This window comes from Balearica regulorum, chromosome 9 (assembly GCF_011004875.1).
Source record: "Balearica regulorum gibbericeps isolate bBalReg1 chromosome 9, bBalReg1.pri, whole genome shotgun sequence".
NCBI classification, from domain to species: Eukaryota; Metazoa; Chordata; class Aves; order Gruiformes; family Gruidae; genus Balearica; species Balearica regulorum.
This window is the reverse complement of record NC_046192.1, coordinates 18,410,328-18,427,131: the sequence shown is the minus strand read 5'-3', so window position 1 is coordinate 18,427,131 and position 16,804 is coordinate 18,410,328. Positions and strand designations below refer to the sequence as shown.

At 39.4% G+C, this 16,804-nt stretch overlaps 1 protein-coding gene across 1 annotated transcript; it reads left to right on the top strand.

Moving 5' to 3' along the window:
* Positions 1 to 5,997: 5,997 nt before the first annotated feature.
* Positions 5,998 to 15,943, top strand: LOC104640861 (cytochrome P450 2J6). The gene is made up of 9 exons (XM_010309354.2): positions 5,998 to 6,190; positions 7,819 to 7,981; positions 8,346 to 8,495; positions 9,423 to 9,583; positions 11,435 to 11,611; positions 12,145 to 12,286; positions 13,774 to 13,961; positions 15,055 to 15,196; positions 15,722 to 15,943. Exons 1-9 carry the CDS (start codon positions 6,020 to 6,022, stop codon positions 15,898 to 15,900), a joined length of 1,473 nt encoding a protein of 490 aa, XP_010307656.1. The 5' UTR covers positions 5,998 to 6,019; the 3' UTR covers positions 15,901 to 15,943.
* Positions 15,944 to 16,804: the final 861 nt, after the last annotated feature.

Here is a 16,804-nt window from a genome sequence, read left to right as displayed (position 1 = left end):
TGTGTTGACACCCAAGTCCTGGGCATCTCTGTGAATATGGGATATATGAGAGACTGAATGAGAGGTAAGGCTTACGAAGAGGCACGGAGGATCCATATTGCTTTAAAACTTTTTTCACTTATATTCTTTTAAAAAAACTCAATCAATGGAGATACGAGTCCTTTTACAAATTTTTACAAAGGAATTGTATATCCATTGTGAAAGTTTTAAAAGAAACTAGAATTGAAAAAAGGTTTTTATATGTTGCTGAATAGCAGTTATGAATCTGCATTTCTTAATCATCTTTCACCACAGCTTAGAGGTTGTCTGGACCCATTGGAGCCTGGATGCCACAAGTGAAAGCTGCTGGTCTGGATTGCATTACTTCTGCTGTTGGTAGCTTGACATTGGGATTTCATTTTCCAAATGGGAAGGTAAAACCTGTGGTAGGCAAAAGGAAATGTGGTAGATAAAGCAAGAAACTAGCTAGCACTGCAAGAGTTTTCACTCAGAAATAATCTGGTCCATTTAACTCTGTGTTTTTAAATAGACCTGCAAGTCTTGAGCTGTTTGAGACTTCTGTTCTGTAGTCTTAGTGGGACAAACTTACAAACTTCAGTAAGAAATATTTTGTGCTCATCTCTTTGATTGCCTGTCACACTGTGCTGTGTCTCTCTCATTCCTCATTTCTGTCCCAAGCAGTACTGAGCTTTTGTACTGTCATAACCATGCCCAATGTTTTAAAAACTAATATTCAGACCTGCGATTCACAAACTGATGTCCATGTAGTTAGTACTACTGCTAAGTTTCTGCCAACAGGATGGTCCTGCACCTCTGAAAGGCATAAACTGTCAAACCTCTGGTAGCGTGATCCTGTCCACAGAAGGGATTTCATCAGTGCAGCAACGTCAGCATGGAGACAAAGGAGTTTCACATCTCAAACCAACAGAGCTAAGTCAGCAAAATTTTAAGCACCGGCTTGACCTGTGCAAATTGGTGTTCAAACGTTTCATTGTGCTAGGAGTTACCACATGTAAACAATCTTAACTTTATTAAAGTACAATGTGAAAAGTACTGAATGGCTTTCATAATGTCTAATCCGAGTGTTTAAGAAAGTCTTATAATTAACTTTAAGCTGGTCAAGAAAGGAATTTAAGTTTTCATGTGCAGTCCACTGACCCACCCTGGTATTGTTGATAACACTGTGTTCTTTAATAATGATTAGTTTGTGATTTAAATATTGCCTATATTATTACAATATTAGTATGATAATTATTAATTTGCCAATTTAAATGTCTTGATTTTGTTTGTATATAAAGCCAAATGCAGGGCAGATGGACAGTATGTATTGGTACCATTACTGATAAGTTTGCATGAACAGGGATTGTAATTTTAGTTTCACAGCTGGATTTTTATTTTTAAAAAAATTAATGGTGAGAGTCTTTGCATGAAAGGCCAAATTTATCAGAAACATAAATGTGAGCATGTTCTTAAGCTAATTAGCTAGTATGCAATGCAATATAGCAAGACCTGTATGTAAGTGAAGACTTAATTCATACTTTTTGGTCTTTGGCTGTCAGACACCTGCATCCTCTCTTTCCCACCCCCAGCTGTTATCTGTTAAACAACAAATTGCCATTTGCTGGGAAATATATTGAGGCCAAAGTTGGGGATTCATGGAGCTAGATGAAGAGATAAGGCCCATTTTTGTTTGTCTCTTGCAGTGCCTTTCCTGCATTTTCTATTCCTTTTAGTTCTTCCTCCTTCTCTCCATACTTAGGTGTTAGAAAATTTGTTGGGAGTTGGATAAAACAATTCTTAGAAATATCAAACTCAAATACACTGAGGAGAAGATCTAGAAACATATGAGAAGAAAACTATGTATTAAACAGTCTTCGTTGTGACAGTAAATTCTACCAAGTAAGTTTCAAGGAATAAAGCAATTAGATGTAGTCTTTTGTAGAGTTGGTGAAAAAGAAAAAAACAAACACCTTGAAATACTGAAAGGCCTAAATCTTTCTCTAGGAGGAGAACGAAGATAAACTGATGCAGGAAGGGTTTAAAGGTATTTAAATTGATGGCGATCATCTATTAACTGGAAACAGAATTAGAAACGCCATTTAAGTTACGTTGCTTTAAAGTAACCTACCTCAGTGTCAGAGCAGTCTACTTTGAAGAATTCAAGTATGGCAAAACACCTCAGTACCTCAAAACATGATTCCTTATGTTCTCAAATGGGCACCTGAAGTTAATGCATATTTGTGACAGTAATTGTTTATACCTCATTTTCTCATCTTTCCTTTTCTTTGTGTGTGCTGTGTGGCAGCCCTGTTTGTCTGTTGTTTCTGCTCTTCGTAGTAAGGCTGCAGCTCATGGCTGTCTCACGCCTTGGAGCTCCTGACAGCGCTTGCCTCCCCTGGGCTGTGAGAGCACAGTCTCCTCCAGAGGACTGATCTGTGGACAATTCATGGAGGTTGATCTTCTCAAGACTGGCACCAAGATGAGGTGAGCCATCAGTGTTGTATAAAATTAAAGTCTGCACCTAATCCAGTAAAACCTTTTTTGCTCATTTCCCATCATGGCCAGGCTCAGCACCCCCTGTGTGCCAAGGAGTGTGCTTCCAGCCTGGGAAATTGTACTGCTTTTCTGGGCATAACTTCAGGGGGAGGCACGTGAGGGTCCTGGTGAGGTGAAGACACTGGTCTCATGTCTGTGGAGGGATTGTGAATGCAGCTGCTCTCACTGCTTGTTAGAAGCACAACTTGAAGCTCAGTGTCTGAGTCGCAGTGATGCTCTTCCTCTCTCCCCTCTCTGGCAAGATGCCTGCCCTCACTCAGAAAATGGGGGAGAGTAGAGGAGCATGTCCCATTTCTGTGACTTCCCCATGCCATGCATGTCCTACTGCCGGACACAAAGACCCTGCTTGGCACCCAGTAGATACTTCAGGTTCATAGGAAAGGTGCTGGCTGCAGGACCCTTTCTGTCTCCAGTTTTGGTGGGCAGCTTGCAGAGAAGGCAGCTCCTATGGAGTGTTTCTTTTTCCTTCTAGAGCCCCCATGCTGTGCTCCAAGCAGTCAGTGGTGAGCTGTTGCAAGAGGAGTGAAGAGGAGGAGGGAGAAGGCTGGTCTGATCCTGGGAAGGGACCTCTGGTCTCACCAAGGACTGCAGCAAATCTGGGGTACTGGAGATCGTCTCCCTAAAAGTTATGGGAGGTGTTGGCCCTCTTCAAGAGTCAAGTTTTGTTTGCATGCTTCTGCTGCCCTATTTCTCTTTAGCTGTTGATCCCTCTCAGATGGTATCTAAAAAGATGCACTTTCCTTGCATCACTTCTCAGGGTAGGGTGGCAGGTAGGTGAGATAGGGAACCTGTCCTGAAACCCTGTTATTAGAGGGTGAGCTGCCTCTCTGAACAGCTGCCTCTAGTACTTACCTGGTGGCCACACTAACAGCTGTGTGCTTTGTGGGTGGGAGGTGGAGATTATTCCTGAAACTGAATTTGGGGCATGGAAAATAAGTAAGACAAACTGCCATGTGCTGGTAGGGCGCAGACCACTGCATGTTTCAGTTCAAAAGCCTAAGTAGAGGGGAAATGGATCCTTTTCTCTGAGAGCTGAATGGAAGGGGGGAGAGAATGGGTCAGCAGCTCTCATGGGGAGAGGGAAAGGAGGATTCACTGGTAAGAGGGATACCTTTCTGTTCTGCTGAGCTGTCAGCCAGCTCTAACTCCTGCCTCCCCAGACATTCGATTCTCAATTGCAGAAACTGTGGCAAATACTCAGACTCATCAGGCTTCCCTCTTCCCTGTCCTCCAGCACCATCTTGTTTGAAGAGGAAAGCAAGTTGGATTCCCTTTAACAGCTTCTCCCAAAGACACGGCAAAGCTGTCTGGCAGCTGCCTTTCCAAATGCAAGCAGTTCACGCCTAGGCTGTGAGGTGTGATCACCAGAATGTGGCTAATATGTGTGGAAAAGTCAGAGTGAGCCTGGAGAGCTGGGGATATGCAGAGTGGACAGCCAGGATTGCTCAGAAGGGATGGAGGGGCCAAACAGGGCTGCAAGTGGGCAAGGCAGGCGAGCCTCAAGGGCCGCAAAGACATTCATATCCCTTCTCCCAGCAATATATGTGGAATCTGTTACTTCTTTGCTCACCCTATGAGAGTAACAACACTGGGGAACAGCACTGCTGGTAGGTCTTGCAGTCCTTGTAGCATTAGTGCCCTGGGCCAGCAACCATATGGAGCCCTGCAGACACCATGCCATTCAGGACTCGTGTGGAGCCTCGGCCGATCCTCTTGAAGTCTCCCGCTGCCACTATCCAATGCGAAAGGCTTTGCAGGCTGTCCTTGGAGATCTTGAGCATGACTTGTGGTGGACTTGGTCCCCATGGTGGGGGGATGAGAATCTACAGAACACCTATGCCCTTGAATGTGGGTGTGGGCTCTCTGGATGGTGAAGTTGTGATACCAGTCTCGATGCTGCCCCTCTGCATTCAAGAGTTGGGCACCTGCAGCTGGTGTTTTCTCACACCCCAGTAAGTCAAGCACCTCCTGGATGCCAAACAGCCAGTCAGCCAGGCCCAGAGCAATTGCTGTGACAAAAATTCCCAGGAGGTCACTGTCCATGTTGTCTTCCTCACAGACAGTCATTTTGTTTGGGGTGTCATCCCAGAACAGCTACCACAGTCACAACTGTGACTCTTCCTCCTCCCAAGGAAATTTTTGGAAAATACTAAATTCAGAGTTGGGAGTGGTTTGAGACAGAGAAAAGGGCGATGCCACAAGTGAAGGAACTGCAAGTCACACAAGTGATCTCCGAAGTGGATAATTTAGTTTCTCAGTTTGATCCCAGCTCTGGGTTCAATCACTGGCCAGCAAGACTGTGTAAATGCTAGCGCTCTGCCCCACTTCTGGAGTGAAACAACTTGCTTAACACCTCACAACTTTTATTTTTATCTGTCCAGCTCTGTAAGTTTGGCATGTGAGCAGCTAAGCCATCTAGGTGACTTCCCAGAGTGCCACATGTTCTCATGTAAGCCAGATGAGGTGAGTCTAAGCTAGTGCTGTTCCTGAGCAAGTGCTGAAGAAGTGCCAGAGCTGTGTTGTCCAAAATGACCCCCTTTGCGGAGGCATAGGCTCACCTCCATAAAGGAAAAGCAATCCACAGCTCCCAAAGGGAGTTGCTCAGTTGCATGACAGCGCTTGTGAAAGAAGGTCACAAAATCAGTTGTATGTCATCTTTGCTCCTGCTGCAGGCAATATGGTGGGAATTAGCTGAGCGGCAGCTGGAGGGGGTGAAGAAATTTTGCTTTCTAGTTGGTCATGAAGATGTTGCAGTCCTACTTATCTGTGCAGCTGAACAGGGAGTGTGTGGACACTGAGGTGTCATGCCATTATAACCATCAAACTCTTGTTACCCAATAACAGATTAGTGTCTTTTTTGTTTTATGTGCTCTAGGTACAAAGTTAAAAGGTCTGGCCATCTCCCAAAGAGCTTACAGTTTAAACCATGAGGAAAAATAAAAAAAGGAATAGCAGAGAGCATCAGAATCAAGCAATAATGCGGGGTAAGCGAAGAAGTGGTGCGCGTGGTTGATGCATGTGATGTCTACTGATGAGCCTGAACTTTTCAGTAATCCCACTGACCTTGGGTGTGTACCAACCCTCAGGATATTTTTTTTTATTTCTCTGTTCTTGCAAGAGGCTTTTTATGAAACCAATACTGTGGGCAGGGATTTTTGTCACAGCAACTGTCATGGCACAAGGAGGCATATAATTAACCTGCATTTTGTATGCCTTGAAGAGCTGACGATTGTCAGATTTGTAGCTGCAATATAATGGAATAACATCATATATGCTTAAAAGTAAGAGCACTTCATTCTCTGGGATGGGGAAGTGATAAAGAGGGAAGGACTGAGAGGCACAGGAGCTTCAACATGTTTTTCTCTTTTTAGGGGGGTGCCAGCAAAGCAAGATAAAGTGGATCTATCCTTTGTCTATAAAGCAGCTTTTCAGAGACGACATAGCCTTGTAAATCAGAAGTGAAATGTTAACAGTAAGTGTGGTGCTGGTATTTTTTGTGGTGTCTCTGCTGTTTATTCAGTTTCTGAAATTGCAATGGATGCGAAGACGATTTCCTCCTGGACCGACTCCATACCCCTTCTTTGGAAATCTGCTGCAGATGAACTTCCGAATTCATCACGACATCCTTAAAAAAGTATGTATTTTCATAATTAATGACTCATAAGCTGACTGAAAAGTAAATGTGAATGTTTAACATAATCTTATTTTGAATGCTAGGGAGGGATTTATTCTAAATTGTATAAATGTGAAAATAGGTGGGCATCATTAAAATATCTGTTTCTTGGTATGAAAATTTCCAGCTCACTATGAAACATGTCATTAAAACTTTATGTGCAGATGAACAAAACAATATTGATGATAATATTCCTGTCTTACACATAACAGAAAGATAAATTTCAAAGCAGAGTCTTTAATTCTGTGCAGTCTTTTACATGTCTCTGTGATGACTGATGTTGCACTGTCAGTTTCTAAATATCCAATGAAATAGCTACTGAATGCATATGCATTTCAAGTATAGAAAGGATGTAACTTTTTATACTTACTCAACAGATTTTTTTTTAAAAAAACTTGGAATATTTTTTTTTCCTGACATACAATTTAGTCAGATTTTCACAAGAGACTTCAGTCTGCTGAGCCTGATTGAGCTTTTAAGAAGCTGAACTAATTAATGGTGTGTCTACGCTCAGTCTCTTTTCTAAGTCCAGTTGCAATGCACAACACTTCTAGAATTTGTATCCTAGTGTTTTATACTCCTCATACATACACATTAAATATTTAACATTTAAATATACGAGTAATTGCACCTCACTTTCACTCTTTGTTCTCAACCTTCCTTTTCTCTGGTTCTTCCCTGTTCTGCTAGTGCTCTTCTCCTGAGTTGCGTATTTCAAGGCAAAGTAGTATGACTCCACAACAAGGAATTATAGTCAGTGCATCTGTTGTGTTTTCTTCTATTTATGACCTCTCAAACCTGAAGAGTAGTATTCTCATTCCAAGATTTCAAAAGCCATGAATTAGTCCTTCCAAAATTGAAATTAAACACAAATGTGCAAGCACATGCGTATAAATTTTTGCTCAATGTGCATATCTGTTCCTTCTTGTTTGCTCCCAAGCAGCAAAATTTTGTACTAGCCCTGCAGTTCTTGGGATGTTTTGGCAACTCCCCACTCTTCCCAGCCTACTCTGCCCCACAGAGTTGCTACTTTGATTTACACATTGTTGTGCTTCCCTCAGCCTTTTACTTTTCCAGCTCCTAATTCTCCAGCCAGGGAAAGGACTGTCCTGCCTACTGCTGGTGATGTCTGTGTGCACAACATTGTGGAGACAAGGCTATTGCAGCTGAGCTAGAAAGGAGAGGGCGATTCCTGTTTTACTCACCTCCTCAGCTGCTTCTGCTACGCTTAATGCACAAAAAGGAATCTGTATGGTTCACGTAAAACTCATTAGCTAATGTTTTCTTCTTACAAACCTGTAAGGATTCATATACCATGAGTTTGAATTGTAAGACACATGATAAATAACATCACAGATTTTGGCAATATTGGCTGTCTGACATTTTAGGAACATCTTGATCTTTAGTAAATGAGACTTGAGATAGAAACCTGACTTGAAGCTATATTATACATATGAATAGATTTGATGTTCCCTTCTCAAGGTCAGTCACCCTGGGGCATCTGCTAAGGGAAAAGATCTGGTTCACCTTGTCTGGTTTAAATGTACTTTATTTCAACTATGTTGTTCTGGTGCTGCTTTGTTCTACAGATGGCCAAAATTCATGGTAATATCTTCACCTTATGGGTTTTGAACGTTCCTATAGTTGTCCTGCAAGGGTTTCAGGCATTGAAGGAAGGTCTGACTGTCCATCCTGAAGACGTTGCTGGAAGGCCAGCAAGCAGTGCCTTTCACATTTTGACCCATGGAAATGGTGATTATTATCTTCACAAATTCTTTTCGTGTGTTCTAACCCTGGTTTTGGAAACTATTTTAGAGCCTCAAAGTCCTTAATTTACAGTGGACAAACGGTTAATATTTTCGTGAGTTTTTATGAAACATTTCTTTTTTTTTTATTCTGCTGGAACAATAATGGCAGAATATAACTATTTTAAGAGTTTCAATATGGGAAATAGATGGCTAAACTAGACAAAGAAAGGAGAAGAAAGAGGAATGCTGCTGGACTGCTAGCAAAAATTTGAAAAAATTAGAATGAGAGAGAGGCTTCTTTGACATATGAACTGTGTCAGTTCATTAATTTATAAATCATTAACAGTATTAGTTCATTATGATCCTAGGTGTTATGTTCTCTAATGGTCATCTCTGGAAGCAACAGAGGCGTTTTGGACTTGCAACAATAAGGAAAGTGGGAGTAGGGAAAAAAGACCAGGAGCATCAACTACAACAGGAGGCCTGTCAGCTGGTGGAATACTTACAGAAAACCAATGGTATGTGACACTGTGTGCAGGTCAGTCTTTGCAACGGGTAATTTTGCTGAAGAATGGGTCACCTGTAGCTTTTGAAACTATTTGATTACAAAAATGGATTTAAAGTGGACATGCAGGGCTGAGTCCCAAAAGTCTGTATCATATGATCTGCATGAGACATTTCCTTGCAGAAGTGCTACATGTGAAACCCTATGGGATGAACTTAGAACTGAGACTCCATGGTTCCTGTCTGTTAGTGTTACTACTTCTTAGTCAGTTTTACGTTACTCACGGTCACAGAATCAGGTTAATGGCAAACAGAAACAAGTGTCACAGCACCCCACATCCCTCTGCAGAAAAGAAAAACAAGGTACAAAATATGAAAAGCTTTGACCAAGGCTGCACAACCCTACGGCTCTGCTCTGGGAAGTGCAGTGGAAGCAGCTCACCTCCACAGCTTATGGTAGGATCCTCAGCAAGAGAGGAGGTTTGTTCAGGTTGTGCTGCTGAATAACAGGGTGAATCTATAGGTATGCTCAATTATTCTGTTACTCAGGTGTGAAGGTTATGAGAAAAGAATAGAAGGTGGTTCTCTCTTCAATTCAGCTGTTTATTCATGCAATGTCTCAGCTGACCTTATTTGTACCCTGGTTATTGCCAAATGAGATCTACTGATAGCAAGGTTCTGTGAAATCTGGCTATATTTTTATAACTGCTACTATTACTGATTCCATTCCTACCAGCAGTCTTGTCTTTTTTTTAACCAACAGTGGTTTTTAGATGTCTGAAGTTACTTTTTACTCATGCCTTTTACCAATAGATTTCAGTTTTCCACCCAGCAATCTAATTAATGTCAGAAGTGTTTATAAAATGTTATGAGCTCTCCTTTCAGTGGGAAAAGCAGGAACACTAGATGTTAATGGTGAATGCTGTTCACTGTGTTCACAGGAAAACCTCTGGACCCCACTATGCCCATTGTTCATACTGTCTCAAATGTGATTTGTTCTGTGATTTTTGGACATCGCTTCTCTAAAGATGATGAAAATTTTCACCGCTTGATTGAATCCATTGATACTATAACAGCATTTGGGAACAGCATCTGGTTTTTTGTGAGGAAAATTATTTTTTCTTAATTTATATAGATAGACAATGAAAAAGGCAGCTTACTTGTTACTTTTATAACAAAAATAAATATTAGTGCACTTGGAATTGCTACGTATTTGGGAGATGTACAAAGGAATTTCTTGCAAAAGCGTTACCTGTACAACGCCAGTGTTTATAACTGAAACTCAGTAGTAAAATATAGGTAAAAATATCTGAAAAGCTCTGAAATAGGCTTAAGTTCTGACAAAATGGCTTTCTTCACTACATGGAATCATATGACTGTCAACAAATGTCAGGAATAACATGGGTCTTTACTACTTCCTTCACTACTGTTAGCTAACTACACAGAAACTGAATTAGAACACCTGTTTTGTGCAAGGTAACATATCATAAAACTGCTTAATAGTAGCTTTTTTCTGATAGTTTTTGGCAGCAACACCTGTACCACCTCTGCACGTCATGAGAATTCAGTAATGCTCACTGGAAGTCCCTCTCCATTAGCTGCTGGATGATATTTGTCTCCAAGTCTGCAGCTCCTAAATTCACATCTGGTCCACTGGACAGAAAAAACTGCTATCTTGTTTCTGTGCGAAGCTGTGACTGCAGCTGCAAAAACAGTGGAACAGATTGCCACGAAGAAGGGCAATTTTATCATTAACCACTTATGAATGGGAGCCACAGTGCTTTATATAGTCAAGAAGTCAATTTACCGATGTATAAGGCAGCCTGCTTCTGCAGAACTTGCTGGAACTCATCCGGCTTTGTAACTTGCATCATTTCCACCATCTCTTGCTAACTGGAAATTGCTGTAATCAAGGTCCTAGAGAATTTGAGGACTAATTCTATACTTTTGGTGAAAAAAATAAAATAAACGAAAACTACTTATGATTTTTTTCCACCCAGAAGATGCAGGTGGAATGATTCCTAAGCTATCTTCTAATCAGGGTAAACACAGGATCAGCTATTTCCAAACTGCTCTCAGTAGGTATTTGTATAAGCTCTTCTTAAAAACTCTTAATAGTGTGTCCACAGCTAACAAAAACATTCTAGTCCAATATTTCATCCTGTCCTGCTTTCCACAGTGCTTTCACAGTGATGTACAATCCTTTAATGATGGTCTGTACTAATCTGTTTTCCTGATAAGTGGACAGGTAGTTTTAAGCAAAATTATGCAGTAGGACGAAGAAGAAATACAAGCCAGGAATCTGAATGGGTTTGTGGAAAAATAAATCTTTGTAATGCAGCTGCCATTTAAATAGGTGAGCCCAAGAGTTATGACCTAATGCATAATTTAAGCTGCAGTAATTCTGTAAACTGGAAGGACACAGTGCAATCTGTAAAAGGGGAAAAAAGAAAAGGGAAATGAAGTAGAGGAATGGAATGAATGTAAAAAGTGTTTTGTTTCTTTTCTGCTGAGATGTAGTTTTATAATGGTATGAGTGCAAAGATGTGAATAGGTTTAGAACAATTAATACAGTAGGGAATCCACACAGCTCAGTATTTCTGCTTCATCAAGTTGTTTTGCATATCACATGTGATATGTTTGCTTCTTATCTATGAGAAGGCATATCTGAGTAAAAACTCCATGCATTTGGTATCCTACAGTAAGAAAATAAACCTGGGTTTGGATATTTCTGTTTTCAGCTAGCAGATGTGCCAAGCAGATGTGTCAGCCTGGATCTGTTTTTTTAGTGATGAGATGGAAAGGATATGTATGTTGGAAAAATGGAGAACAGAGGCATGTGCTATATGATGTCCTTACTACTGAAGTTCTGTCTAGCAAAGAACTGTATTAAGATTTAAATTTAGTTTGCTAATGTCTGTAACACCACATATCTAAAATATCTCTTTTACAGATACTTGAAATGTTTCCTTGGCTTGCAAGCCATTTCCTAGCACCAGTTAAAAAGACTATGTCCGGTATAAATTTTGTGAACAGTCTATTAGCAAAGGAACTTGAAAGCCACAAAGAAAAAGGAAAACCAGTTGAAAATCAAGACTTTATTGATTACTATTTGGATGAGATAGATAAAGTGAGTATCTCTGAGCTCTTCTTACGCTCCACTAACAACAAGGGATTTTAAGTGCCCCTTTGATTATAACGATGTCTAATATAAAGTTAGAAGTATAAAATTTCTCCATATAAAAGCTTATAGGTAGATGAATTAAAAAAAGCTGACACTAAGAGATGGCAGGAGGAGGAAGAAGTAATGATGTAAGTAGACCTACAGGTAGATAATCTATAACCACAATAATAACAGATCTGCATATGGTTAAGGTACAACTAGAAATGACTTATGGGATTTGCAACAGGAGTAGAAAGCATTTACAATTAGTAACTTTGTCATGGCTGAAGAACAAAGTGTGTATGTGGATAGGATAAATTGACAAATGTAGTGGAGAATGTTAGAAAATGTCTTCATATTATTCAGAAAGTTTTACTTTCTAGCCCTTTAATTTTATTTATTTATTATTTTGGATAGTATCAGTAAATATTACTGTGATGCAAGGTGGATTACTTCTTTTTTGTGTGCCTTAACTTGATCTTTCCAATTCATATCTGCAGACGAAAGGAGATACTAATGCTACTTATGATGAAGAAAACTTGATCCAGACTGTTTTTGACCTCTTTCTGGCAGGTACAGAAACTACAGCCACCACTTTACGTTGGGCATTGCTCTATATGGTGGTTTATCCTGATATTCAAGGTAAGCACACCCAAACAGTTCTGCTGCTTTTTAGAAATTATGCATATTCAAATAGAAGTAGAACTTGTTCAAAGAATAGTAGAGGAACTAATTAGTAGCATATGAGTCAGGTGAACTGCATGTATCTGTTTCTTGCTGTATCCTTTCTAACATACAGACCAATCGTTTTAGGTTTTGTTTTTAAGAGACCTATACAGAATGCTGGGTGTGATTCGTCTGATCAGATGGAGGAGTCTAGTCTCGGATGAGATAAATTGCACTGTTGCCCCTCCACTGATGATAATGATTAGATTTCCACTGAGGACAAGGTGGAGTCTTCAGGTCATCCTTTTCAACCCATGACTGCTGCGCTTTGATGGGCTCCTGGCTTCTTTGCAGCAGAAATCACTTCAATACAGTGGGAGGTTGCTAATATGTGTGGTTATTCCACGAAGCTTAAAACTTCATAGATATCCACATATAAATAGATATTAAGAAAAAAAAAAAAGATTGGGGTGAGTAGCTTGAAACTGTATGCTTTTAATAATGATATTCACAGAAGAAAGGTATGGGTTGGCAGAGAAAAATAAGTGAAAAGGAAGAGTCAGAGTGTACAAGATAGAAAGGATTAAAAAGGTATACAAATCGCTTCAAAGGCCTCATAATTGAGAGTTTAAGCTGGGTACCAGGCACAGCAGGAGGCTGGCAAGAAGAAAATGGTTGAAGTGGTAAGGAGAAAGGATCTTCCATTGTTGTTACCTCGTTTGTAGCTCTTCAAAAGACCTACAATTTGAGACTGGATTGCACATACTGAATTTTCACAACGTGGTCTCTCACCCTCTCAGGATATATTAAAGCAGCCTTAAGTTTCCTGATGCATAAGATCGATCTAATTGCAATGATAAAGGCTATAGTATTAATCAGACCATTTCAGCTCAGAAATTAATCAGAAAGTGCCATTTCAGCTCAGATTGTAAGTAAAAAAAAAAAAAAAAAAAAGTCCTTGAGAAAAATTAATTTGTGTAAGTGCTTCCTAAGGCAGGTAATTACAGAATAGCAATTAGGCCATCTGTAGATGACAAGCTAAATCTACGTGGTTCTGAGGGAAGAACAATCCTTGATCAGTTACTAACTGGTCTCCTAGTACATGATTAATATTTCATTTTCCAGTTGATTCCCTGCCTGTAAAAATAAATATTAATAAAAATCTTTTTATAAATTACCTCAGAGCAGTAAACGTAACAGCAAACTAAATATTCTTATAGAATGACTTTTGTCTGCTACCATTATTTTTAAAGTATTACTTGGGTAGGCAACCTGTAAACAACTTCAGTGTCAAGTTTTATTCAGGTTATCTGTACAGGAATTCGAGGGCATTCTTATTTTATAAAATATCTTTTTCATCTTGTTGAATGTTATTCGAGTAAAAAGCAATAGCAAAAATTATGACTACAAAGTTTAAAGATTGTTTGTTTGTTGTATATTTAAACCTGAATATTCCTCCTTAGAGAAAGTCCAGAAGGAGCTGGATGCTGTTCTGGGTTGTTCCCATGTAATTTCCTATGAGGACAGAAAAAAGTTGCCCTATACAAATGCTGTAATTCATGAGATCCAGCGATACAGTAATATAATCTTAATTGCACTTCCCAGACTGACCGTGAAGGACACAGAGCTGCTGGGATTTCCTGTTCCGAAGGTACAAATATGCTGCATATTTGAATATCTGATCTCTGGTATGCTTGTAACAGTTTTTAAAACTGATTTAACATAACTTTTTAATGATTGAAGCCACCTCAGCTAGTGATTCCCAAAACGCTGTCCTCCTTCAGTATCTTTTGATTTAATTGCTCATTTAGTTGAAAAGCAACTGGGATTGAGAACTGATGCTATCAGTAGGTCTTTGGTACTTTAGAAAGGCTTTTGAGATTTTCCTGATCAGGGATGTGACCTCTTGCGTCCTATCGGTTCTAGCCGTGACTGTCTCTAAGGCTGGCCTTTTGCAAGGAAATGTGCACTTTGTCCTAACTGTTAGTAGGTTCTTAGATCGTTATCTCTGTTGACAGAAAGCTTGTGAATGGTGACTGGAAATAAACATATTAATTTCCAGCAATCTCAGGTCTGTTCCTTGTCAAAACAGCTTATCAGCTGGTGAACAGAGGCCATCCAAAAATGGAACAAAAGTTTTACTGAAAAACTCTGAAATTTGAAATTATTTTTAATATTTTAAAATGTTAATATTTTAATACTGCTTTAAATGCAGTATCTTACAAATATTATCATGAAACTAAAGTATTTTCAAGTTTTGTAACTGAAAGGTGCATTAGGGCTTGTTTATAAATATTCTCCCATTGCTGCTTTTCATGTAGTTTAATTTTCATTCCTTTTTTTCTGGATCTGCTCAAATTAACTCTAGAATTGCAGAAATTATAGAGTAAAAAAAGGGAAAAATTAAACTGATATTATATTCTGTACCGCAAAATCTGAATAAGTAATAAAAATACTTATTGACGACAGGAAAAATAAAAGCAACACATTTTAACAACATGAACATTACAAAATCCTGACCATTTATTTTATTGAACTTATTGGCAGCAAGTAATAAAGGAAAGGAAATCACAACATTCTCAAAAGTTTAAACTTCTTATGAAATGTTTTAAAGCTCGATCTCATTTTTGAAAAAATGACACTTTAAAATTAGGACTTGAAATTTTTTGCTCCTTTGTCATTATTTGCTTATCTGATAAATATGAGCAGTAAGATAGAACTGAAGCCACTGTTTCTTTTTTCAGAACACCATAATTTTATCAAATATTGACTCTGTTCTGTCTGATCCTGGAAAATGGGAGACACCTGATCAGTTCAACCCCAGCCACTTTCTGGATAAAGATGGAAACTTTGTTAACAGAGAAGCGTTCTTACCATTTTCAATAGGTATGTGCACTGAACAGGGATTTATTTACTCCATGTGATAACAGCTTAAGATCCATTCATTCCCCACATAAATTGGAAGGCATCTACAAATAGGTATATAAACACATTCCGCTGTTTTAAAGATCACCAGGAAGAGAGAAGTCCAATTGTATATGGAAAAGATTGGAAGAGAAGGAATGACACATAGAAAAGTTTCTCTTGGAAGACAGATCCCCAGTTTCTTTTGGAGGACAGATCCAGTTATCAAAATAGTAGCAGCAAAATGCATAGTGCTAGGAAGACTGTAAAGTATGCAACCCTGGTGATCATTTCTATAATGTCTTGCTGTCTGCTGTAAATACAGATTAAAACTTTTGGTGGAAATACAAGCAGCCTTTCAGTTCTGAATCATTAAATGACAAAGTCAGTTAAGAGAAAAGAACAAAGTCTGCAGAAACCAAGCAAACACACAAAAACCCCAAACAGGTTAGAAAGGGATGTGTGACAGAAATCCTTTGGCCGATTGCCTTTGCTGTCTTTTCGCAGGGCACCGTGTGTGCATGGGGGAGCTGTTGGCAAGGATGGAACTCTTTATTGTCTTCTCCACCCTGCTACAGGCATTCACCTTCACCCTGCCAGAAGGAGTGAAAGAAGTCAATACAAAGTTTGTTTTTGGGAGCACAATGAAGCCATTTCCCTACCAGCTCTGTGCCATCCCTCGGTAGGAAATAGTGCTCCACAGATGCAGGGAAGACTTACTCTACAAGATTGTTTCTGCATGTGAATTCCCTTTTGCATGTCTTCAGATTTTTACCTTCCTCTTGATTTGGTTAATCACTACCCTGAAAGATGCTTTTCAGGCAAGGAGTTAATCTTTCATTCTTGTTTTCTGTTTGGAAAATCTTGGTAAATTTCTCCTGATGTGTAACAAATAAAAACATTAAGGGAAGAATTAGAATTGGCCCTTATTTATTGCTAACTGGAATGAGGATTTACAGAGAAAGAACTTGAAGCAAAGTCTATAAATTAGAAGTCTCATGATTAAAGATCTCTGCATTCTTTCTCATAAGCCACAGTTGCATTTGTGGAGATAGGCTTTGAGGTCTTTCAGTCTGTCCCAGGATATTAGTGGGTGCAGGAGTTAAAAGAAGTTCTTGGAGGAAGTTTTCCATAGAGGCAGATAATATGATGAGATAACATTCCGTTAGACTGATCAGGTTTGTTGTTGTGCAAGCTCGTTGTATACAACTCTATCACTGATTCCTGGCCAGACAGTTCAGGGTTTCACCCACTAAACCAGGCAGTATTTCAGCCCTTCAGATGAAAATAGAGGAGTGGCTCCATGAGCCAGGTGTGGAGAGCTTTTCATTATACAGGCAAGGAGCAAGGACTGGAAGACAAATGACACCACGAAGCAGACATGAAGTGTTGATAAATTGTTCTTTTTTATGAGCCCACTGGCTGACAGCAACATGAAAATATGTCTTTTTCATGGCGCGCAGTCTTCTGGTGTTATTTGCTCCAGTTCCTTTGATAATTTATTCAGCTTCATTTATTCTTTCAGTTCTTTAATGGATTCTTTATCAGAGTTAGCTGATGTCACATCAGTCAGCATAAATTAGCATATCA

Excerpts from the sequence above, each read along its gene's own strand:
- LOC104640861 (XM_010309354.2), top strand. The coding sequence starts at position 6,020 with ATGTTAACAGTAAGTGTGGTGCTGGTATTTTTTGTGGTGTCTCTGCTG. Across the intron at positions 8,496-9,422 it reads ATACTTACAGAAAACCAATG|GAAAACCTCTGGACCCCACT; the intron begins GTATGTGACACT and ends CTGTGTTCACAG. Across the intron at positions 11,612-12,144 it reads ATTTGGATGAGATAGATAAA|ACGAAAGGAGATACTAATGC; the intron begins GTGAGTATCTCT and ends TCATATCTGCAG.